The sequence below is a fragment of the Poeciliopsis prolifica genome, unplaced genomic scaffold (genome assembly GCF_027474105.1).
Source record: "Poeciliopsis prolifica strain line A6 unplaced genomic scaffold, Auburn_PproV2 SCAFFOLD125, whole genome shotgun sequence".
NCBI classification, from domain to species: Eukaryota; Metazoa; Chordata; class Actinopteri; order Cyprinodontiformes; family Poeciliidae; genus Poeciliopsis; species Poeciliopsis prolifica.
In genome coordinates, this window is record NW_026562500.1 from 707,076 (window position 1) to 731,681 (window position 24,606).

The following is a 24,606-nucleotide window of genomic DNA, read 5'->3' on the forward strand; positions in this document are numbered from 1 at the left end:
TCTTGAGTTAACTCGTTTCCTTTCTTTTACAGGTAAGAAAATACCTCCAACACAATCAAACCAAAATGGACCACAATTATTCAAATCACATTCAAAGACATAACATATGAAAATTAAAGTATTGCACTTTAAATTCGAGTTCAAGTCCAAATATGAATTCAGGTATTCAGTTCAATAGAAACTTTTAGTTCAACTCAGTCCAAAACAAAAAAATAATTCAATAAGTTCTCAGTTCGATCTAGTTCCTGATGCTCCTACCGCCCTGGCAGCGAGTTACCACATGCAGGAGAGTCCCTCCCTAATGCGATGGAGAAGACGAATTGAAGGTCTGGGTCGCCATCTTGAATCCCGTCTGTAAATGTGCAGGCCGCACACGGCAGACCAATCCTCGCTCCCAACAATAAAACTCTTTTTAAATCCTCAAATTATACTAATAAGTTCTTCTTAAACCCAATATGTTGACCAAATAACATTTTATGACGGAGCATTTCTTCGTAACGGCTACGTTTTTTAGCATTAGCTCTCCGCCAAAAGAAAAAGTACAACACAGTGAAGTGCGGAAAAATAAACATAAAACTCACCGAAACCGATGTAGCTTAGTTCTCATAAAATTCCCGTCAGTTCCCGACCAGATAGATTATGTTTCTCAACTATAATATTAACTTTTGCTGTTAATTAATCACCGCTCTTTTCCTCTGATTCCTCCTCTGCTCTCTCTCCCGCCGGCCTGTGCGCTGCAGCGTCACTCAGCGTCACCTGTGACGCTAGTCCCTTAAAGGAACAGCGACATGATTTTCTGTCTACAGACTTTTAATCAACTATTTATTCCTATTTACGTCACATTTTAACGTGGGTTACAACAGGAAACAGGAAATGTTTCCTTCCAGTGTTTGAAATGAAACAAAATTATGAAATGAACGCTGAAAATGAATTTCAGTGTTAAATTTTTTTTTACAATTTACAATAAAATGCAAAAGACAAAAAGAAGCTGAGTATCTGACATAAAATACACAAAAAAAGGACATAAAATGAAACTGGGTGGATAGAAAATCACCTTGTTTGGTAAATAATTAAAAAAATAATCATTAAAAGCGCCAACTTTGTAAATAATGACACTTTAATGCAAAGTTGGCACTTTTAATAATTACTTTTTAATTATTTACCGAATGACACTTCAGTCACAGACATTCATAAAGACTCCTTCATTTTTATGTCATGTCAGTCTTATGCACACCTCGAGTTCTTCTCTATTAATAAATAAAAGCTTTCTGGCATAAACCGGACAAACAGATGAGAGAAAAGCAGAAATGTCGCCAGCTTCACACCGACCTGTGCACTTCCTGCTGCTGTCGTCCTTCTTGGAGGAGCTCATCAGCTTGCAGTTGAAGTTCTCCTCCCAGTACTCGGCGAACCAGACGTTCCTCCGGTTGTTCTCCAGGGTCCGTGACATGAAGTAGGCGTCGAAGCCTGGAAGACAGCAACAGAGGTGGCTTTTATTCACAGCATCCTCTAGAGCGTGCAAATGTTTATCTGCTCGTGTTCGAGAGGCTCGGCTCAAGAGGAGTCAGAGGGGAGAGCTTCCTCCTCCTGCTGCACGTTGGAGTGAGCAGCTGCTGCCTGAACACAGCGCTGCAGGAGCAGCATGGAGGACAGGACGTCTGCAGGAGCTTCCTGATTATTTACAGATCACCAACAAAACCAAAGGTCATTCAAAGAGTCGCCAGAGTGAAGCTGCTGCAGAAACGAGTGGCTTTTAATTCCCTTTTTCTCTCAGTCAGTCAGTTTTTATTTCTATGATCAGAAACGTTTGGAGAGCAGAGCAGTGAGAGGTCTGGACATCCTGGAGGACAGAGGACGTCCCAGAGGACACAGGAAGTCTCAGAGGACAAATGTCAGGAAGCTATTTTACTTTCTAGAGATTTTTTTATTTAGCTAATATTTAGCTAAAGTTGGCTAAATATCAGCTAGCATTAGTTAGCTAGCAGATATTTAGTTACCTAGCTAAACATTGAGCTGGTCATGTAGCTAGCTAAATATTGAAAATGTAGCTAAATATTTAGTTTACAATCTGATATTTACTGTAGCTCCATCTTAAATATTTAGTGTCAGTAAATGGAAGTGGACTATCAAAATAAAAGCTGGGTTTTTAGAGCGGCTGGTGGAAGTTTAAGCGTCGCCGTTAAAAGGGAAATAGGTTCAGAAGAAATGGCTTTTATTTTGATAGTCCACTTCCAGGATCAGCAACTGTATTTGCATAGAGGCTAAATATTTAGCTTTAAATTTAGTATTTAGCATGCTAACTGGGTATTTAATTTGGAATTGTGGCATTATGAAAATAATGAACATGGTGAAATATGACTGAAAGATCAACGCCGTAAATAAAACCCACTTCTTTCTCCTATGAAAGTTTGTGTAACTTTGCGAACAGCGCCACCTAGAGGTCAGTAGGATCTGGATCTCTCAGCTGTTTCTGCAACATGATGGTTTGACCCGAAGCTCCGGTTCCTCTTCATCATCTCGAAACCAACATTTCAGATAAAAAGGTGCTGCCCTGTTTCCTTCAGCTGGCTGGGATGAACAGATTCCTTTAAAACCAGCAGAACCTGGAGCTTTGGGAAGGTTCTGGTTCAGTCAGCGCCATCAGTTCCTGACTCCCTTCATGTGTTTGCTGACAGTCAGAGTTATGGGAGGTTATAATCTGAAGAGGAGCTCTTAATCTTCCCCGTCGGACGGAGCTGCAGCCTCACCGTCACCGACTGCCTCAGACGTCCTTGACGCTCCGAAATGATCCCAGCGATGCATAAATATAAATAATTCCTGACGGGATAAAATCAGGATCTTCACCTCGCGTGGAGCTGAAAGTCACTGAGGAGGCAAAGAGGAGCCAGTCAGGAGGCGACGAAGAGACGACCAGGTTGGGACGCTCCATCGCCCTGCATGGATCCACTGATGATCCAGAATCCAGTTTGGATCTGGTGACAGACGACCATCAAGTAAGAGACATAAAATTCATCTGATTTTTGTTCCATTTCCTCCATAACTGAAGAAAAACTGTGGAAGAATCAAATGTTATTGGCATTTAGTTCTGCTGCAGAGAATCAGGAGTCTCTGCACAGCTTGGCCGTAATTTCTCCCTGGAAGCGTGGTTACGACGCTGCAGCAGCGTTACGATGCTGCAGCAGCAGAGCAAACATTTGGAGAACATAACAGGGTCTGGATGAAACCTCTGGATTCGCCGCCGCGTTCGGTCCAAACTGATACGAGCCTCCGGCGGCTTCACCGAGCAGAAAACTTTAGAGCCGAGTTCGTCTTCAAACAGAAACGCTGCTCACTTTCCCCTCATGTCCTCCAGAACCAGAACCTGACCCGGTCCAGTCTCTGCAGAATCAGCTGTAAACCTCCAGGAAGTGATGAACAGCTGACTTCCTGCCCTGCAGATGTTTGTCTCCACGTTTTCTGGGTGAGCGGCTGCAGTGACAGAAACAGAGGCGGCGGCGCGCTCCGCTGCCAGAGGGGAGGTCAGAGGTCAGGCAGCAGGACGGCTCGCTGTGCAAAGCTTTCATCTGGCTCCGGCGGGAAGCTTTCAGACTCTGGGTCTCAGATCAAACAACCGGCTGAGAAAATGGAGGATGGAGGTTTAAAAAGATTCGGCTTTTCAGGTCTAAAGACAAAAACACCAAATATTACAAAGTATTTAATCTGGTTTATAGTTAAAGTTTCTCAGTTCACTTGACATGAAACAAACTTTCCAGTAAGATACAGGAGCTTGGCTCAGATTAATCTGCTTCATCAATGCTCAGGGATTGTTGACATGAAGAAGCTCCCGTATCCTCCTGCAAAGTGACTGCAGCTCAGTTTGGTCTCACGTCAAGTGAACCAAAATATTTTAAGTAGAAACTCGAAAATATTTGGTGATTTTGCTGTGAAGCTGCATTAATGGCACCGATGAAGGTTCTGGTGTGAAGTTCACAAACGACCCGATTCCTTTGAACAGTTCTTTTCTCTGAACGTTGGACCTGCAGTCCAATCAGCCACAAACATTTATTTTTACAGCTTTGCTTTCTAACAAATCATATTTATTTAAACCTGTGAATAAATAAGAAGTTTGGATGTTTGAGCTTCGTCGTTTGTTTTCGTCACATTTTGGCGGCAGCAAAAAGAACGAAGTCCAGTTCCAGCACCGACCTGCCAGTTCGGACTTCTCCCTCTAACCGGGACACAAACAGCAGCAGAAATGGCTGCAGCTGCTTCAGGCGTTGAGCCTGGAGATCCTCAGGAAGTCAGGCAGAGATCCGTCTTTATTTCTGCATAAAGCTCAACGCGAAGCTGAACCGCAGCAGCTTCTGCTGCAGCTTCTGCAACCTGCAGCAGAAGCTGCTTCACTGAAACAGAAGCAGCTCAGAGAAGCAAACATCTGAACAGTTTGTCAAACGTTTGAGGGAAAGTGATTCATTTTTGTGGGAAAGACGGAAAAACCCTCTGGATGAAGAACTGCTTCACATTTTACGCTTTCACCTCGTTTGGCTTCTGGAGAAACTTCAGGAAGATCTGAGAGGAAAATCCTCTGCAGAAACTCCAGAAAACCAACTAAAGCTTCCTCACATCCTTCAGGAAATGGCCTGAGGGCAGGACTAGGGTCGCTGTTCGCAGAGTTACAGGAATCATTTGGTTTATTTAACCAAACACAAAATAAAATGGAGTTCACTTTTCAAACTAAGGATCTAAATATTTCAGTTACTATCCAAATATTTTGGATTAAAGCAGACCGGAGTCGGGTCGAACCGGACCGGAGTCGGGTCGAGGCGGACCGGAGTCGGGTCGAAGCGGACCGGAGTCGGGTCGAGGCGGACCGGAGTCGGGTTGAGGTGGACCGGAGTCGGGTCGAACCGGACTGGAGTCGGGTTGAACCGGACCGGAGTCGGGTTGAGGCGGACCGGAGTTGGGTCGAACCGGACCGGAGTCGGGTCGAGGCGGACCGGAGTCGGGTTGAGGTGGACCGGAGTCGGGTCGAACCGGACTGGAGTCGGGTTGAACCGGACCGGAGTCGGGTTGAGGCGGACCGGAGTTGGGTCGAACCGGACCGGAGTCGGGTTGAAGCGGCTGATGAATCCTTAGTAAATCCCAGTAGTTCTGCCTTGCTGCAGGCAGCAGCTCAACAATCCGATGACCTTCCGGTGACCTTTCCAGGTCGGTTCTCCAGGGTTCGCCAGGAGGACAAGCTGCCTGTTGACCTGCAGTTCTTACCGTTTTCACAGCCTCTCCTCTCAGCCGGGTGTGAAGAGGCTGCTGAGCTCTTTAGCCGTTATTTCTTCTTTTTCAGTAACTGTGTGACTGAGAGTCAACATTTTCAGCCCCACTAACACATAAAATCATTCCCATGGGAATGATTTTATGTGTGGGACACAGAGATTTTATGTGTGGGACACAGAGACCTTCCCTCTTTGGCTGTTCTGCCCACAGGATACACAGCTTGCTGTGGGGGGGAAAACACATTTAAACCTGCGTTTCAGGACAGCCGTCGCATAAAAACACGATTTGTATCACTAAACTGCACAGAGTTGTCAGATTTATTGATGGTGAGGAAAATAGTCAAAAGGTTTTAGGGAGTTTTAAACTCACTATATGGAAGTTATCATGACAGCAATAAAACAAAATTCTAATTATCACAATAAATTTATCACGTGAATCGATAAACGATGCGATACGTCTTCCTCTGCTGTAATGAACCGGTTCCACAGCGGCTTCATATCGGACCTTCATGCAGCTGCAGAACATTTCCAGAACCAGACACTAAAGTCTCCGATCAGAGAAACTTTGATTCCTGCAGCAGGTCTGACTGACAAACCAGAACCTGCTGCTGGTCCAGAACCTGCAGCTGGTCCAGAACCTGATGGTGATCCAGAACCTGCTGCTGGTCCAGAACCTGCTGCTGGTCCAGAACCTGATGGTGATCCAGAACCTGCTGCTGGTCCAGAACCTGCTGCTGGTCCAGAACCTGCTGCTGGTCCAGAACCTTCTGATGGTCCAGAACCTGCAGCTGGTCCAGAACCTTCTGATGGTCCAGAACCTGCTGCTGGTCCAGAACCTGCTGCTGGTCCAGAACCTTTTGCTGGTCCAGAACCTTTTGCTGGTCCAGAACCTGATGGTGATCCAGAACCTGCTGCTGGTCCAGAACCTGCTGCTGGTCCAGAACCTTCTGATGGTCCAGAACCTGCAGCTGGTCCAGAACCTTCTGATGGTCCAGAACCTGCTGCTGGTCCAGAACCTGCTGCTGGTCCAGAACCTTTTGCTGGTCCAGAACCTTCTGCTGGTCCAGAACCTGCTGCTGGTCCAGAACCTGCTGCTGGTCCAGAACCTGCTGGTCCAGAACCTGCTGCTGGTCCAGAACCTGATGGTGATCCAGAACCTGCTGCTGGTCCAGAACCTGCAGCTGGTCCAGAACCTGCTGCTGGTCCAGAACCTGATGGTGATCCAGAACCTGCTGCTGGTCCAGAACCTGCAGCTGGTCCAGAACCTGCTGCTGGTCCAGAACCTGATGGTGATCCAGAACCTGCTGCTGGTCCAGAACCTGCAGCTGGTCCAGAACCTGCTGCTGGTCCAGAACCTGATGGTGATCCAGAACCTGCTGCTGGTCCAGAACCTGCTGCTGGTCCAGAACCTGCTGCTGGTCCAGAACCTGATGGTGATCCAGAACCTGCAGCTGGTCCAGAACCTGCTGCTGGTCCAGAACCTGCTGCTGGTCCAGAACCTGCTGCTGGTCCAGAACCTGATGGTGATCCAGAACCTGCAGCTGGTCCAGAACCTGCAGCTGGTCCAGAACCTGCTGCTGGTCCAGAACCTGCTGCTGGTCCAGAACCTGCTGCTGGTCCAGAACCTTCTGCTGGTCCAGAACCTGATGGTGATCCAGAACCTGCTGCTGGTCCAGAACCTGCTGCTGGTCCAGAACCTGCTGCTGGTCCAGAACCTGATGGTGATCCAGAACCTGCTGCTGGTCCAGAACCTGCAGCTGGTCCAGAACCTGATGGTGATCCAGAACCTGCTGCTGGTCCAGAACCTGCTGCTGGTCCAGAACCTGCTGCTGGTCCAGAACCTGCTGCTGGTCCAGAACCTGCAGCTGGTCCAGAACCTGCAGCTGGTCCAGAACCTGCTGCTGGTCCAGAACCTGCAGCTGGTCCAGAACCTGCTGCTGGTCCAGAACTTGCTGCTGGTCCAGAACCTGCTGCTGGTCCAGAACCCGCAGCTGGTCCAGAACCCGCTGCTGGTCCAGAACCCGCTGCTGGTCCAGAACCCGCTGCTGGTCCAGAACCTGCTGCTGGTCCAGAACCTGCTGCCTGGTTATCAGAGGATAAGCTATAAACCGTTTAGCACCACAATACATTAAAGATCCGCTGTTGTCATAGCAACCTTCCAGACCGGTTCTGTTCTGCAACCAGAACCAAACATGGAGAAGCAGCATTCAGCATCGATGCGCCACAAATCTGGAACAAACTTTCATAAAACTGACAAACTGCTGAAACCCTGAGCTCCTTCACATCAGCTGCTTCTGATGTGCAGAATGAAATGTTGACTGTAAAGCACTTTGAAAAGTCTTGCTGCTGACAGGTACTTTACTGTCTCTGGAGGGGAAAGCCCCCTGGTGGGGGACGGAGGCACTACCAATCAATCCCAGAACTGGTTTGATTGTTCTGGGATTGCTGGTCAACACCTGCAAAACAACAGCTTTTTTTACAGTATTTGCACAGTTTTTAGCCTGAGGTCGAGTGACATTTGACTGTAATCCTGTTTTAGCATCAACTCTTGTAGGAAATAAGCTTCTAGCAGCTGCATTGACTCTCCCAGTTCTCCTAGCTTGTACAGTACAGCGCATAAACGCTTGAAGTGGCTGCATGGACAGAACAAAGCCAGCAGCTGGAGGAACTCTGCTGCTCGCTGCACAGAAACTCAGTCATCAGCTGATAAATTAACTGTTGAATCAAGCAGATTTTCTGAGTCTTTTTGGTCTTTTCCTTCATTTTCTAATCATTATGTCTGTGGAAAGGTGAGGAGTGAAGCACTGGCAGACCTTCATCTTCCTCCCTCAGGTTCTTGTGAAATATTGTGTGACCTGCAGCACATTCCTTCTCCTCCAGTCTGTAACGCTCTGAAAGGTCACTTCATTCAAATATGTGCTGATTGAGTCAAAGGTTAAATCAGAGCACAGTCTAAATAAAAGCTGTGAAATGGAGCCTGTTGGAAACGATTTCTACACCAGACTGAAATAATTCCTCGTTCTCTGCAGAAAGGTCAACAATAAAACCTGAACTTTTCTGTGGTTCAGTAATCCTGGGTGTTGATGATGCTGATGCTGCTAGTGATGATGATGATGATGATGATGCTGCTCCTGTCCTGTTCTTGCAGCTTCACAGCAACAAGAAGTCAAACAATCTCAAACTGAGAACTTTCCTGTTAGCAAGTCTCAAATGAAGACCGACTGTCTTAATGTTAGCATTAGCTTATGCTAATGTTTCTAATGTGTTTAGCTAACATGCTTGAATAGCGTACCAGTAGTTAGTGAAACTAATGTTTTACCTATTTGTGCCACTGGTAATAACTACAGATTATTTTAAAGATAACATATATTCTCCATGACTACCATGGCGGCCATCTTGAAAGATAAACACATTGTGAGTAAATATGATTTCCAGTTGATTTGACACCAACATTTATCTTTGATAAAACAACATTTTCCAGGAGGCTCAGACATCTGGAGGCGATAAAGCGATGGATCCAGTCTGAGTTCTGCTTTTCTCCAGGTCAGCCGGTGTTTCCCTGAACTCACCACTGATGGTGGCCCTCTTGGGCAGGATGGTGATGGCGCCCACAGCCGCGTCCTCCAGCTGGTGGATGGGGCTGTTCTTGGAGCCCCAGCTGTCGGAGCCGATCCACAGGAAGTGTCCGACCTGATCGGCCCTCTTGGAGGCGTTTAGGATTCCCCTGCAAACAGAGCAAAACCCAGAGCTCAGCTTCTACGGAAGCCTGGAGGGCCAGAGACGCTGCTGACGAACGGCAAGGTTTCATCTGATCATCAACGGTTTATTAAACTCTCTATTCAATGACCTTTATTGTCCCAAAGCAAGGGAATTCAGGACAGAGCAAATTAACAAACCAACCAAGTTCTGCCTGAGAAAATTCTAAAAACACTGAAACAGATAATATTTCAATGTTTTAAGGAAATTAATAACCTGACCCGATGCATCGATGAGAACCAGATTAATCGATCTGCTGTAGCTGGCTCTAGGGAAACAACCGGATACCTGATGTCCTCGTCAGAGGCGAACAGAACCACGGTTCTGGCGTAGCGGGTCTCCAGCAGCTGCCGGATGATTTTGTCAAAGTCCGACGGTTTGTGTTCGTGGGGAATCTTCAGGGACTGAGCGATGCAGATTCCACCTGCGGAGATAAAAACACCTGGATGAGCCGAGGCGGTTCTGGCGGGGTCAGCCGTCGTCTGGACCCCACGGCTCTTTAACGCCTCTCTGCTGTGCAGCGGCTCCGACTTTGACTGTTCCCAACTCAGCCGAGTCTCTGCTGGTTTAAAAAGCCCCGAAGGAGCTCAGGCGGCCAGTTAGAGGGAAATGACATCACTTCCGATACCTGGTCAGTAGGCAGAAGGCAGAGTGGATAACCGATCCAGATCTAGATCGGTTAGATCTACTTTAACATAATTTCACTCAAGTTCTGAGAAACCGATCAAATGATCAATCATTTAATATGTAAACATCACATCATCAGACAAATCAGAATTTTGCTATTTTAAGGACGAAAATGACAATATTTTATAAAAGTAACAACATTTATCTAAATTTACATTTTTATTGAAAGAAAATTTAAAATTTCTGAAATTTTTCTCAGGAAAGAAAAAATACTTGAGAATAAAAGTCAAATGTAAAGCAGCTACTAAATGTAACCGAGAGACTAGTTACTGAACTAGTCATTGAACTAGTTTATTAACTAGTTACTGAACTAGTTTATTAACAAGTTACTGAACTAGTTTATTAACAAGTTACTGAACTAGTTTATTAACAAGTTACTGAACTAGTCATTGAACTAGTTTATTAACTAGTTACTGAACTAGTTTATTAACAAGTTACTGAACTAGTTTATTAACAAGTTACTGAACTAGTTTATTAACTAGTTACTGAACTAGTTACTGAACTAGTTTATTAACAAGTTACTGAACTAGTCACTGAGCTAGTTACTGAACTAGTTTATTAACAAGTTACTGAACTAGTTACTGAACTAGTTTATTAACAAGTTACTGAACTAGTTACTGAACTAGTTTATTAAACTAGTTACTGAACTAGTTTATTAACAAGTTACTGAACTAGTTACTGAACTAGTTTATTAACAAGTTACTGAACTAGTTACTGAACTAGTTTATTAACTAGTTACTAAACTAGCGAACTAGTGTAGTAACTAGTTAGTCCACTAACTAGTAACTGAACAACAAACTGTTTGGGAAAAGCAGAAGAGTAACCATGGCGACAGCGTCCAGCGGTAACCATGGCGACAGCGTCCAGCGGTAACCATGGCGGCAGCGTCCAGCGGTAACCATGGCGATAGCGTCCAGCGGTAACCATGGCGACAGCGTCCAGCGGTAACCATGGCGGCAGCGTCCAGCGGTAACCATGGCGACAGCAGAAAGAAACTCCGGCCTGTGATGATCAACATGTCGCCGATGAAAGCGGCCCGGCCCGGTTCTGATTCCTCGGGTCGCTCAGCAAAGCTTTCAGGACTCACTTGATCAAATGTCCTGAAATATTCACGATGTTCCTGCATTTTTAAAGAGCCGCGCGCTTCAGGGAAACGGCGTGGTTCCTGACGGAGCTGCGGCCCGAAGCCCGGCTCCTGGTTCTGCCGGAACCTTTTCTGGACTCCGCGCGCTCGGCCACCGACCTGTTCGGCTCGGCTCAGGCGGATTGGATCTCATCGCCTCGGATTCCAGCAACAAGCTGTGACGTGCTGAGCCTCTGAACCAACTCAGCTCCCAATCTGAGCTGAAGCTCCATAGAAACAGCAGCATCTCTTATTCACATGGAGATGTGAAGTTTTAGCTGCCAGACTGGTTCACACATCGAACCTCTTCAGGGTGAGAAGCGGTCATTCCTGTCAGCTAATTACTGCTGACACAGAATGGACTGGAGGAGGCAGAGATCAGTCAGAATGTAATCTAACAGCATCATCATAGTGAAATAATCAACTATCTACAGCACAGGAGGACGAATGACAGTCGATTCTGATCTGGACCGACTAATGCCTGGAATAATTTAAGTTTTAGTCTGTTTCCTTCCTGATGGTCTGGTCGACCCGGTTCTACTAGAACCAGAACATCTGGAACAGAACCTCCAGCTGCTGTGGTCCTGAGTCAAACCAGCCTGTTCCCCTCCTGGCCTGTGGGGGCGCTGCACCAACAACCACTGCAGGAAACAACACTAAAACCTCTGAAGACGCTGAGAGCAACTTCCTGTTTCACCAGATGAAACAATATGGAGGCGTCAGAGTTTAGTGATTTCTCTTTAGTCTTTGGCTGAAGACCAGGAGCCATTTCTGCTGCTAACGCTAAGCTAACATGTTAGCTCTGGTTACCCAGAATGCCCTGCGCTGTAGTCCACTTCCTGTTTTGGAGCGGTCTCTGGTCCGCTTAGTGTTCACATTCAAACCAACCCCAGACTGAGGTTTGGAGGAAGAGAGGTCAGAGGTCAGTTAGCGTTCACACCTCACCAACCGAACCAGAGTTTCTTGACAGACGGACTGGAGTCGGGTGAAAGCGGACTGATGGGACAATCCAGTGGTGCTGTCGCGCTGCTGCTGACCTCTGACCTCCTTGGCGGCAGCAGGAGCAGGAATCCAGGAAACGAAGATGTGATGCTGAGTCATTAGGGAACGGAAACAGGCTGTTCTCTGACAGACTCATGATGGAGGATGATGAAGGGCTCAGGATTCAGGATCCTGCACAGATTGATGCAGAGACTCTGCTGCAGGTTCTGACCCGGCTGTAGTTCTCTTGCTGGTGCTTGAACTGGGAGCTCTGGTCATCATGATCACAGCTGGTTCAGTGTGTTTGTCCCTCAGTCCTGGTCCCATCCGATCCCTTCTGAGTCAATCTGCCCTCCAGGTCCTGGATCAGGTCACGACCTACAGGGAGAAGACGCCCCCAAATGTGTCTCCCATCTCAGGCGGCCGGCCTGCTGCGATACGGCTGGGGCTAGAGCTCACCTGCTGCAGCTTGTGGATGGTGCTACTGGGATCAGATGCACTGGTGGTCCAATCTCAGACCGACCAAACCCACCAAGACACATGTACTGATGATGAGGAGGTGAGGAAGACTGACTCAGTTTCAGGGATGAGCTGCAGAGCCTGGTGTTCATGGAGGAGGTTTCTGTGTTTCTGCAGCAGAGAACCTGGAAGCTGCTGGTTGCTGCAGCAACGTGTGGTGAGCTCCGGCTCGCCGCAGCGTCCCGACGAGGTCGGCGAGTTGAGTTTCGTCATGATGATGTGGGAGGATGACAGAGGAGGCTCTGCTCAGAGCGCGGACAAGGAAACACTTGGAGCTGCTGGAAGCAGAACAGAGGCGGCCGCTCAGTCACAAGACGTCTCCAGCTGAGCGCCGGCATGTGGGAGTGAACGGAGGAAGACGTGGAAATCGGCTCCTCTCAGCTCCGCTGCGTCGCGCTTGGCGCCTCAGCATTTCACAGTTCAGCCTCACGGCAGCTCGTTACGACACAGCAGAAGGTCTTCGCACTGACAAAGAGGATCTGATGAGTGTTTGATGGCAGCCAGCAGCTAAAAATAAAGCCTCTGGAGTTGTTTTCATTTCAGATTAAAGGATGATTCCACTTTAATTCAGCCTGATTTACCTCCACAGAGAGCCTGTTTTCCCTGCGTGTCTCTGAAAGCCTGCAGCGCAACACGCCACAGCCTGCAGGATCTCCACATGGAGAGAAACCCAGGAATTATCCACATCCAGCCTGCAGACTGGCGACAGCATCAGAACCACCAGTTCCCTCTTCTGCTCCGGAACAAAGAGACAAAAAGAGAAACTGAGCTGAAACTGGGAGTATTATTTTCCCTGAACGTTTCAATCTGACAGACGAGCCACAGTTTAATCATCCAAACACAAATAATAACTTGTAATGTATGGAAGCTGTTGCTGCGCCTCATTGCTGCTCAACTAAATGCCTTCATTACAGATATTATAACAGCAGTAAACAGACAACCAGGGAGAAAATGAACTCATGTTCTGAGTTTTTAAATATACAGTCACCTGATCCTAATCCAGATTACAACACATTACGATGCATCGGCCTTTGGAAAGCGGGAACAAAAGTCAGAGTTGAAACTATGGAGCCAAACTGGTGCCATAAAGCTTGTTAAAAAAACAACAGAAAAAAACTTGGAACTGAAATAACTTTAATCTAAAGTTTTCATTTCCAGTTTCATCTGAACAAACTTTATGGCACTAACTTGGCTCCATACTCTAACAGCAATGACCCCATCAATCTGGGAAGGGTCAAAGGTCATCATTAGACCGTCGGAAGTTCATCATGCTCTCAGACGATGAAGGTCAGAGGATGAAGCTCAAGAGCGCCATCTAAAACTCTATAGGCCTCAGTTAGAAGGTTAAAGGTCATGACACTGAGCCAGTGGGGTCGTTTGGAAGAACTGAAATAGAAGAAAGACAAGATGGCCGCTGCACTGAAGTTAGCAGAGACGAGACTGATAGAACCAGGATGGAACCAAACAAACGTTTTCGTCTCAACCCGCTGCTGCGGTTGCAGAGCACGGTGGTGGAGGGCTGATGATCTGGGTTTGTTTTGCAGCCTGTGAATGCCGCCTGAAGCCCAGTCCAAACTGGGTCAGAACCATGACCGTCAGCAGAGCGGCCTGCACCTCGGCGGGCTGCCGGACCATCAGTCAGTGTTTAGTTTCTGACCGACCCGGCGCAGCGACATCGGGCCTGGTCTCTGTGGTGAGAAGCTGTGTGAGGACAGATTTCCCATGAGGCTTTGCTCCGAGGGACGGGGTGGGCCTGAGAGGAGGTATTTCGGCGACGGGCCGCAGGCGAGGAAAGGCTTCGCTCAGGACTCGTCTCCATCGACTTTCAGACGAATGAAGTCAAACTCCTCATCCCGACCAATCACAGCGCTTCCTTCCTTTTCGTCCTCCTCTGTCACAGAGGGACTCGGAGCTCCACCCGGGTTTCATGGAGCTCCACCCGGGTTTCATGGAGCTCCACCCGGGTTTCATGGAGCTCCACCCGGGTTTCACGGAGCTCCACCCGGGTTTCACGGAGCTCCACCCGGGTTTCACGGAGCTCCACCCGGGTTTCTCGGAGCTCCACCCGGGTTTCACGGAGCTCCACCCGGGTTTCACGGAGCTCCACCCAGTAACTTCAGGCTCAGGTGAGTGAGTACGGGAAGCCGTTTGTAAAATTACTGTTTGTTGTGTGAATGAATTTACTACGGTGGCCCTGAGGTGCAAAACACAACAACATTAACAAAAACACAACAACATTAACAAAAACACAACAACATTAACGAAAACACAACAACATTAACAAAAACACAACAACATTAACGAAAACACAACAACATTAACAAAAACACAACAACATTAACGAAAACACAACAACATTAACAAAAACACAACAACATTAACGAAAACACAACAACATTAACAAAAACACAACAACATTAACAAAAACACAACAACATTAACGAAAACAAAACAACATTAACGAAAACACAACAACATTAACAAAAACACAACAACATTAACGAAAACACAACAACATTAACGAAAACACAACGGAAGAGGTAGGTCCCAGTGGGAGACCTAAGAAGTCGCTGATTGGACGACAGGTCGTTTCTCTTTTGAACCGGAAGTTATTCTGGCTTTAACTTGATTGCTAAAAACATGAATGTTCTCAGTGATCCAAACCTCAGTACCGTTATTCGGGAATATTTTGAGTCAGGATATACATACGAGGTGATACTGGACATGCTCCAGACCAACCACGAAGTGTCGGTTAGCCTGCGTTCTTTAAAGGCTCATTTGAAAGTAGCAGGGCTGCATAGACGAGGCAACTACTCTCCACTTTCTGACGTGAGACGTGCCATTATGACCGAGCTTAGAGGACCAGGCCAATTATTTGGCTATCGGACCATGTGGCAGGTTCTCAAACAAAAACACAACCTGCGTGTCAAACGTGATGTTGTAATGAGACTGCTGAGGCAGCTGAATCCTCAGGGCATCGCTCTGAGGACTCGCAGGAAGTTTACCAGACGCACGTACCACTCTATGGGGCCCAATTACATATGGCATGTAGATGGCTACGACAAACTGAAGCCATTCGGCTTGGCCATCTCAGGATGCATTGATGGGTTTTCTAGAAGAATGATGTGGCTTGTTTGTGGGGCAACAAACAACAATCCCTCTGTCATTGCCCAGCATTACATAAACTGTGTCAAGAGTCTTGGCGTAATACCAATGAGACTGCGAACAGACCTAGGCACAGAGAACGGGACTATGGCAGCAGTACAATGTACCCTCCGGCATGCGCATACGGATTATTATGCTGGATCATCAAGCCACAGTTACGGATCATCCACAGGGAATCAACGCATCGAGTCATGGTGGTCTTCTTTCAGGAGAGGAAGGTGGGTACATCTGTGTTTTTCAGATGTGAAGTACAGCGAAAGCTGATCACAGTGTAAAGTCCATGTAAGCATAAAGTCTGAGTTTAAACGGATTTATAAAGTACGTCCAAACTCTTTGTGTGAAAAACAAGGTTCTGGTGATTATAGCAACATACACATAAGTCAGATGTCAGTGAAGCAAATTTTTCTAGTTAGGCAGGTTTAAGCTTGTGATTTGTTTATTGTTGTCATGACAACTTCATAGGAAGTGCCTATGGAGTTGACAGTCACATGGCTATCGTGTTGCCAGGTAATAAGTGAATTTGTTTCAAACATTTATTTTCATAAGGCTTTTGCAATTTTTTTGTCCAAGTTATAATTTTTCATTGTTTGGTATCAGATGTTATACAAAGTTTTAGTTTGCACGTGGAAAAGTAGGGCGCGATATTCAGTGTGACATACATTTATAGCATGCTTTCAATGTTATGGACATGGAGAAGGACAATTTGTTTTTATCATTTTAATATGAAAAAGAACAGAACCGTTTCTAATTCAATTTATCCTCAGGTCTCAGTTTTGGATGGACTTGTTCGGAGATTTAAGAGACTCTGGAAACTTCAACGGAAGCCATGAGCACCAGTGCTTGCTCAGATTCTGCTTCACCAGAGTTCTGCAGAAAGACCTGGATGAATGCAAAGGTCTCTGGAATAACCACAGGATCCGGCCAAGCAGACTTGCATCATGTCCTGGGGGGATTCCTAACGAACTCTATCTCTTGCCTCACAGGTAATTGACATCTTCACAAATAGAAATAATGCTTGACATTACATAACAATGCAGAAGTGTTGTTAGGACACTTATTATCTATGTACAAGTAACCTATAGCTATTAATGTACACAAAAGTACACCCTTCACATTCCGCAGCTATTAAAGTATATTTTGTCATGGGATAACACCAACAATTCACTTTGACACAATGAAAAGTAGTGTGAGTACAGCTTATATGTGAAGGGTGTATTTGCTTTTGTGATACACTGTATAAGCTGTCACTGATAGTGCTCACTATAGCCAGCAAAAAAAAAGACGATTCCAAGTATTTGTACTAAATAGAGAAAACAGCTGTCACAATTCTATTATTAATTATATTCTGACTTTGCAGATATGGATCAAGAGATTGTGGATTTCCTGTTGAGGACAGCGATCTGGATGTTTTCCCAGAAGCAAGTCAGGTGACAGAGTTGTGTGGGGATAAAGACATCGAGGAATACCTACAGGAAGCCATGCAACAACATGGACAACAGCAGTCACAAGACTGGGAGTCAGCAATGGAATTGTATTTATTGCTCAAAAACATTGCGAGGCTGTGAACACAAACAAGCAACATCAAATCTTATATTTTGTCTCCTGTTCATTTTGTTGATATAAAGTGAAAACTTCATTGTTATTCAGAATTAAACTTTTTTTAATACACAAAATTGTGCATTTAGTTTGAACTATGAAGATAAAATCTGACATTACACTCTTAATTAACAGTTTTGAGTATTTGTTTTAACTTGCTAAAAGTTGCGAGAAAGAACATAACAAGAAAAAGGTTTTGCAAAACAAACTATTTTTTGGAAACACATTTAACCAAGAAACCATGTTTTTCAATTTTAGTAACATCCAAATCCCGGAGCATTTTGTATTCCAAAGTCCATGTTAGCTCTAAAATCAGCGTAAGATTCCAAAAGTGGCAGTTTAAGTGTGTTTGCACAGGTGTTTGCAATAGGAAAGGGTGAATCACTCAAAAACTCAAGATGTGGGGATGGCATCATGCCTGCTGGTGGAATCGTTGTGAGACCTGTTGCAAACATCAGGACTTCCTCTAGAGATACAGCAGTTGTTTTCTCTGAAAGATGATAAACAATGTAGTTAATAGATAATGCCTTGTACAAATTATTTCTTTTTATTTTTGTTTTCCAATAAAACAAACAATTTTAGAATAACACAATTTGTTCTTACTAACCTTCGCAATCAAGCAAATAATCTGCCCAGAAGACAATTGTTTTGCCCTCTTTTGCCGCCTGTTGCTTCCTACAGGGCTGAGATCTGGTTGGAACATGGTCTCCAAGTCTGAAGCAGTCAGAGCCTTGGCAGAGAAACATAGGACTGGGGACAGGACACTGGAATGCTGCTGCAGTGCAGCAAAAAAACCAAGACTTGCCAGTCCATCTTTGAATCTGTTAACGATAAGCAATGTACTGTATTGATAGAGTATATATAAAGTCAAAAAGATAAACAAAAAATAAAAAGTAAAGCTAATTTTCCACAGTGCTCAAAAGTTATCATTAAAAGTAAAATATAAAATTGAAACTTAAAAATGTTTTCATTGTGCAAAAAACGAAATTGTCATGCAACAGTATATTTTTATAAGTCACATTGAAATATTTTTCATGTGCCATGCCTATGATTAATCTGTGTAATGGTGAACAACGATTCAAAACCTGTTGCACATAAAATTCCGAATGGATGATAGAAGTGGTGAAACTCAGAATTTGGCAAGTATTGCTCTGTATATTCTAATATTTCACACAATTTTTCAGAAAAACACAAAAAGATGTGTTACCTACAACAGATTAAAAACAAAAACAATTAAGGAAGGAAGCTGGTTAAATTTGATGTCTGATCTACTAATGTCATATCTCTAATCTGATCCCAATTTTTTATACCTAATTAGTTTTTCTTAGTTAATTAGTGTCATGATGTCAGTGGCAGTTGTTCACAGTATTGACATTGAGCATTGATACTCTAGATCAACACTCAATGATCTTGAGTACTGAGCATAGAACTTCAGAATAGTTTTTAATTATTTATAACTATTTATTGATTACCGTTGAATGGCACTGTGGTTTCTGTCAAGGATGTACCATCTGAGATACTCCTCTACAAAAGCTTTCTTCTCAGAAGCCTTCACCCCTCTGAAGCATCCAGCAGTTTGGAACATCCCACTGTTTTGCAAAATTACATTTAGCAGAGATTCATCTGAATCAGCTTCCAGGACCTACAAAACAAGCAGTATTCCAGAAGAAGTACAGAACTATAAATTTAAAAACATCTTTGTTATGAATAAAAACATAGCATTAACATTTTGTGTGTTTGTAATGTAACATCTGTTGAGACAGGCTGAAATCGGGCCTTTCACAGCAAAAACATTTGTCAAGCTTTGATAAAACAAACTTGGTACTTTGTCATAATCATTTCGTAATCTCAATCTGAAAATAATAATAATAATGAAAATAATCTCCAGTTGGCATACAATAAATCTATTCCCTATGCCTAGGTAATTTCCTACCTGTTTCAGAACTTTCCCTATCTCCTCATCTTTAACATCTTCAACAGTGGCGCTGAAACTTGGATTCCCTATCATGTAGTTGACCAGGTTCTTTGAGAGAAAATGTGGTGCTGGTCCCCCATGTACAATACATACGGCAATCATCTTTCCTGCTAAAAAATACTCATCTTCCCTGGCAGCTGTTGTACAGAGCACAGAATTACTGTGGGTAATTAAATCTTAGATCTGCTTATGACAAAAACATAAGCTGATTTTTCAGCAAATTTTGATTTTAGAAGTACTACCACTTCACAAACCCAAAAAAATGTCTCACCTCTCGAATTGCACACAATGTAACGACTTTCTGGGGGTCCATCAAAGATCGGGCGATTTCTCAGAATGGCCATGAGAAGCGTGAGAAACTCACGCCTCGGGCCACCTGTGTCCAACCCTTCCTCCAACCAGCCAGCATCATCGTTAAATTTGATGAACATGTCATTCTTGTCGGAGTATGTGCTCCTCTGAAAGCCCCGAACAGCTCCATCCCACACATCAGTCCGACATATATTGAACCGGCTGACTTTCTTGTGGTCAATACCCATGGCCAGTTCTGCAATAATATCATGTGGCTGCACATTTGTTTCTCTAGAAAAAAAATATTTTAAAGCAGTTGACTGATCACACTTAGCATTATGTAATTATGCATGAGCAGGATGCTGGTTAATTTAATACAAAATATTAAAATTACTAACGCATGTTCTTCTGGGGGCAGGTCTTGCTTTTTGTCTTCGGTTAAATATTCAATCCCATCATCATCATCATCATCATCATCATCATCAATAACAATGGGCTCAAAGAGATTGGTGTAGTCTCTGTGGAGCAAAAACGTGCACACAATATAGATGGAGGGGGGGGAACTTCCAACTGTCCTTCACAAAACATTCCATTTATGTCAGAAGTTATATTTACAACATTCGAAGTAAATAAATGCACTTTAGATGACACAATAGATCTATCAGTATCACCTTGTCATGATGACACAACACACACCCTTCTTCTTTATGACAGAAGCCATTACACACCTGTAACAGGAGCTCTGGACAGGGACACATTCACTGGTGCTTGGATTGTTGCTGTTGTCATCCAAATCCATAACCTGAAAACAGAGAAAAGAGTAAAATGAAACTTAATAATTGACTATTCTACAGTTATTTTAATTATCAAAATATTTTACTAAAAGGTTTGAGATAAAAATCTGTGGATTGTGGTGTGACATAATAAAAAGTTGTACCTGTTTTACTTCATTTGCAAGTGCAAGATCCCCAACACCATTACTTAAAGGACAATGAAAAAACATATTAATGGGTAATTTGAACATATGAAGTCATATGAAGAAAGCAAGGGTGGTCTAATAATTATTTCCAATCCAGTATATTCAACATTTAAAAACAAGCATCTTGAAAAAAAAAAAAAAAAACTTCATTGGACATGTTCCCATAACCACATAATTTACAAATATCCACATTCAACATGTCACCAATCCATACTATATGAAATGCAATGAAGGTTATAATACTATTGATACATGTACACACATCATGCTATGATATGTCCCTAAAATATAACTTACTGTGTTTCTGCCACCTGTTGTAAACGACTGCTCTCATCCATAGGTTCCCATGGCTGAAGAAAATGAAACACAATTTAACATCTTCATAGTCCAATGAAGCTTAGGTAAAATGCGCTTGTTGTGATCACTCAACCAAATAAAAATGACAGACCAAATACATTTGAAGTTGGACTTACCAGTGTATCAGCAAGATCAAAGTCGGAGGATTTTCTAATAACAATCTCTGGGTCAGAATCGGACAAGTCTGACAATTTTCCAACTGCAAAACAAGGGGAAAAAAACAAACCAACTTAACTTCTACTAAGTGATAGTACTGTATTCGGTCAACTATATTACATTGTATCAGAAAGGACAAACATAGCACTGGTAAAAACAAAAAACTGAATGTACCTATCAAGTGTCCAGAAAGTAACTTCACATGTCAGAGCCAATCTATGTACACCTATTACTTTATTGATTCATGCCACTAATGCTTAATTGCACAGCTTTAAGATTTAGATTTATTGCAGTTATTGCAATGTGCCAATGTAAGCGCAGACATCTGAGCTTACCTTCTTCAAAGTCTCTTTTCAAGCAGAGGAAAAGACATATCCTTTGATATGTCTTGCCAACTTCAGCCTTGTAAGCTGCAAGGGTAAAAGGTGTTTGTGTCCCAGGGATATTAATAACCTCTGTCCCATCTGGGTACAGAAGGAGGAAAGGTCCATCTTTGACATCTTTGTTGAAGTCCTTCATTTTTTTAATAGCAAGACTGAGGAGAGGTGTGGCAGAGACTTCTGGGTTTGTTGCAACCGAAATGGTTTTTCCACGCCGTGGTTTAGACAATTGTTCAGAATGGTCATCAATCCAATATTTATCTGAAACAAAAAATTATGTGGAAGATTGAGCTATGTTTTTTTTCTTTTTTAAAGAATAGTAAAAAAAAATGTGTTGTTTTTAATTCCTCCTGGCTTATATTACAATAACATGCAAACAGATCCATTAGCTATTCATATCAGTCATTTTCAAGCTTTTACTTTTGAACTACAGATTTGGATACAAACAGAACAATGCTTTGACAACTATTACTCAGTAATTAATCAATAGATGATTTACTGTTTTGACTGATCATGAATTGACAGTTTGCTGTTACTGTTAAACAATTATTCTGTATAGCTGTGCTATGCAGAACTTTCTTTAAGCAAGTCCATTAGTTAAAAGCTGCTTGTTTTGGTTGGAGCCATACCGGACCTACCCTAACTTTCTTTTTGTCCTTTTGTTTTAACCCCTTTTTCCCAAGAGAATATTTTTGTCGCTCCTCATTTTTCTTTTTTCTGTATTCAAGGAAGGTGCTGAGGGCTGGTGTAGGGCAGGATGGGATAGTCTGTTGTGCTAGAAGTAAAGCAAATAAAAAATGTCGCACATCACATTCATGCAAACAGACGATATGTATTACGAACTGAAGTAAAGCTGCCACAAGTATAAATTAAGTGCGAGTTCGCTTCCGAAAGGCGGCTAGCCTGATCGCAGTGCAGCAGAACCAGAACGACACAAATTATCCTAAAAAAGTAGTGCCTAAGGCTGTAACGGACCTTACGATATATAGCTAATACAATTCTGCTGTATTATAGCGACTTTGTGTACTTTTAATTGCATTTATAATGAACAACTAAATGACTGGACACGGTCTGGAGACCACTAGCGTTAGCAAGTTACTACATCCATAAGAAATATGAATCTTCCTTTATGCTTTTTAACTTACTTGAACATTGTGGAGTATCCGCCATACAAGTTTCTTCAAGCCTTTTGCCACAATTACTGCAAAAATTTGGTGACGGCTCAACCACCTCCTTTCCACAGTTCGGGCAATACATGGCGAAGTGACTGTGTTCCCGCTTCCTTGGGTTCTCATTCAAAAGAAGCACTCCAGCATAACTTCCGGTTCAAAAGTAAAACGACCTGTCGTCCAATCAGCGACTTCTTAGGTCTCCCACTGGGACCTACCTCTTCCGTTGTGTTTTCGTTAATGTTGTTGTGTTTTTGTTAATGTTGTTGTGTTTTTGTTAATGTTGTTGTGTTTTTTTAATGTTGTTGTGTTTTTGTTAATGTTGTTGTGTTTTCGTTAATGTTGTTTGTGTTTTTGTTAATGTTGTTGTGTTTTCGTTAATGTTGTTGTGTTTTTGTTAATGTTGTTGTGTTTTCGTTAATGTTGTTGTGTTTTTGTTAATGTTGTTGTGTTTTCGTTAATGTTGTTGTGTTTTCGTTAATGTTGTTGTGTTTTTGTTAATGTTGTTGTGTTTTCGTTAATGTTGTTGTGTTTTCGTTAATGTTGTTGTGTTTTCGTTAATGTTGTTGTGTTTTCGTTAATGTTGTTGTGTTTTTGTTAATGTTGTTGTGTTTTCGTTAATGTTGTTGTGTTTTTGTTAATGTTTGTGTTTTCGTTAATGTTGTTGTGTTTTCGTTAATGTTGTTGTGTTTTCCTTAATGTTGTTGTGTTTTCGTTAATGTTGTTGTGTTTTCGTTAATGTTGTTGTGTTTTTGTTAATGTTGTTGTGTTTTCGTTAATGTTGTTGTGTTTTCGTTAATGTTGTTGTTTTTTTTGTTAATGTTGTTGTGTTTTTGTTAATGTTGTTGTGTTTTCGTTAATGTTGTTGTGTTTTCGTTAATGTTGTTGTGTTTTTGTTAATGTTGTTGTGTTTTCGTTAATGTTGTTGTGTTTTTGTTAATGTTGTTGTGTTTTCGTTAATGTTGTTGTGTTTTCGTTAATGTTGTTGTGTTTTCCTTAATGTTGTTGTGTTTTCGTTAATGTTGTTGTGTTTTCGTTAATGTTGTGTTTTCGTTAATGTTGTTGTGTTTTTGTTAATGTTGTTGTGTTTTCGTTAATGTTGTTGTGTTTTTGTTAATGTTGTTGTGTTTTCGTTAATGTTGTGTTTTTGTTAATGTTGTGTTTTTCGTTAATGTTGTTGTGTTTTGCACCTCAGGGCCACCGTAATTTACTGTAATCTGTGGCGGAATAAAAGGACACATTTATTCTAGCATTATTTATCACCGATCACCCCGATCCTGCTTAAAATTTTACAAAACACCGGTCCTCTGGTCCTGGTAGCTCCAGTGGTTCTGTAATTGTCCCGGTTGGACCAGAACCAGAGGAAAACCGCGTGCAGGTCCAGAGAGTTTATTAAAACTGAACCAATTAGAAACGACTTTATAGATCGGAAACTGATCAGCTTCAGAGAATAAAGGAGTCCAGGTGGGTTCATCTGAGACCCAGAACCGAGACCAGAACCAATACCGAGACCAGAACCAATACCGAGACCAGAACCAAGACCAAGACCAGAACCGAGGTCAGAACCAGGACCAGAACCGAGGCCAGAACCAAGACCAAGACCAGAACCGAGGTCAGAACCAGGACCAGAACCAAGACCAAGACCAGAACCGAGGTCAGAACCAGGACCAGAACCAAGACCAAGACCAGAACCAGAACCAGGACCAGAACCAAGACCAGAACCAAGACCAAGACCAGAACCAAGACCAGAACCAGGACCAGAACCAAGACCAGAACCAAGACCAAGACCAGAACCAAGACCAGAACCAGGACCAGAACCAGAACCAAAACCAAGACCAGAACCAAAACCAGAACCAGAACCAGAACCAAGACCAGAACCAGAACCAAGACCAGAACCAAAACCAAGACCAGAACCAAAACCAGAACCAGGACCAGAACCAAGACCAGAACCAGAACCAAGACCAGAACCAAGACCAGAACCAGAATCAATATCAGAACCAAGTCCAGAACCGAGGCCAGAACCGGGCCCAGAACCAAGACCATAACCACAACCACAACCGAGGCCAGAACCAGAATCAATATCAGAACCAAGACCAGAACCAGAACCAAGACCAGAACCAGAACCAAGACCAGAACCAGAACCGAGGCCAGAACCAGAATCAAGACCAGAACCAGAACCAAGACTAGTGATCCTTCACAATAAAATGTAAGCATCATTCTGCC

At 43.5% G+C, this 24,606-nt stretch overlaps 3 protein-coding genes across 5 annotated transcripts in view; 1 reads left to right on the forward strand and 2 right to left on the reverse strand.

Moving 5' to 3' along the window:
• Positions 1-24,606, reverse strand: part of LOC129355142 (metabotropic glutamate receptor 7-like) — a 56,958-nt gene that overhangs the window by 22,615 nt on the left and 9,737 nt on the right. For both annotated transcript variants that reach the window (XM_055024692.1, XM_055024691.1), the window contains 3 exons: positions 9,294-9,429; positions 8,819-8,973; positions 1,330-1,467 (listed from right to left, as the gene is read on the reverse strand). In XM_055024692.1, the coding sequence (XP_054880667.1) occupies positions 1,330-1,467; positions 8,819-8,973; positions 9,294-9,429 (429 nt within the window). The remainder of the gene's footprint in view (positions 1-1,329; positions 1,468-8,818; positions 8,974-9,293; positions 9,430-24,606) is intronic.
• LOC129355143 (uncharacterized) lies at positions 14,772-17,677 on the forward strand. The gene is made up of 3 exons (XM_055024693.1): positions 14,772-15,698; positions 16,245-16,463; positions 16,838-17,677. The coding sequence occupies exons 1-3, from the start codon at positions 14,956-14,958 to the stop codon at positions 17,043-17,045; spliced, it is 1,170 nt and encodes a 389-aa protein (XP_054880668.1). The 5' UTR covers positions 14,772-14,955; the 3' UTR covers positions 17,046-17,677.
• LOC129355144 (uncharacterized) lies at positions 18,590-22,612 on the reverse strand. 2 transcript variants are annotated; one of them, XM_055024696.1, is made up of 10 exons: positions 22,360-22,612; positions 21,853-21,989; positions 21,170-21,475; positions 20,795-20,877; positions 20,619-20,671; positions 20,280-20,322; positions 20,071-20,144; positions 19,741-19,860; positions 19,323-19,633; positions 18,590-18,718 (listed from the first exon to the last, which is right to left on the reverse strand). In XM_055024696.1, exons 3-10 carry the CDS (start codon positions 21,351-21,353, stop codon positions 18,705-18,707), a joined length of 882 nt encoding a protein of 293 aa, XP_054880671.1. In that variant the 5' UTR covers positions 21,354-21,475; positions 21,853-21,989; positions 22,360-22,612; the 3' UTR covers positions 18,590-18,704. The 2 variants fall into 2 exon arrangements, with proteins under 2 accessions (XP_054880671.1, XP_054880669.1); XM_055024694.1 differs by lacking the exon at positions 18,590-18,718 and having other exon boundaries at positions 19,086-19,633.

Excerpts from the sequence above, each read along its gene's own strand:
- LOC129355143 (XM_055024693.1), top strand. The coding sequence starts at position 14,956 with ATGAATGTTCTCAGTGATCCAAACCTCAGTACCGTTATTCGGGAATAT. Across the intron at positions 15,699-16,244 it reads TCTTCTTTCAGGAGAGGAAG|GTCTCAGTTTTGGATGGACT; the intron begins GTGGGTACATCT and ends ATTTATCCTCAG. Across the intron at positions 16,464-16,837 it reads CTCTATCTCTTGCCTCACAG|ATATGGATCAAGAGATTGTG; the intron begins GTAATTGACATC and ends CTGACTTTGCAG.
- LOC129355144 (XM_055024694.1), bottom strand. The coding sequence starts at position 21,353 with ATGAAGGACTTCAACAAAGATGTCAAAGATGGACCTTTCCTCCTTCTG. Across the intron at positions 20,672-20,794 it reads TTGATCTTGCTGATACACTG|CCATGGGAACCTATGGATGA; the intron begins GTAAGTCCAACT and ends CATTTTCTTCAG. Across the intron at positions 19,861-20,070 it reads GTCCAGAGCTCCTGTTACAG|AGACTACACCAATCTCTTTG; the intron begins GTGTGTAATGGC and ends TTTGCTCCACAG.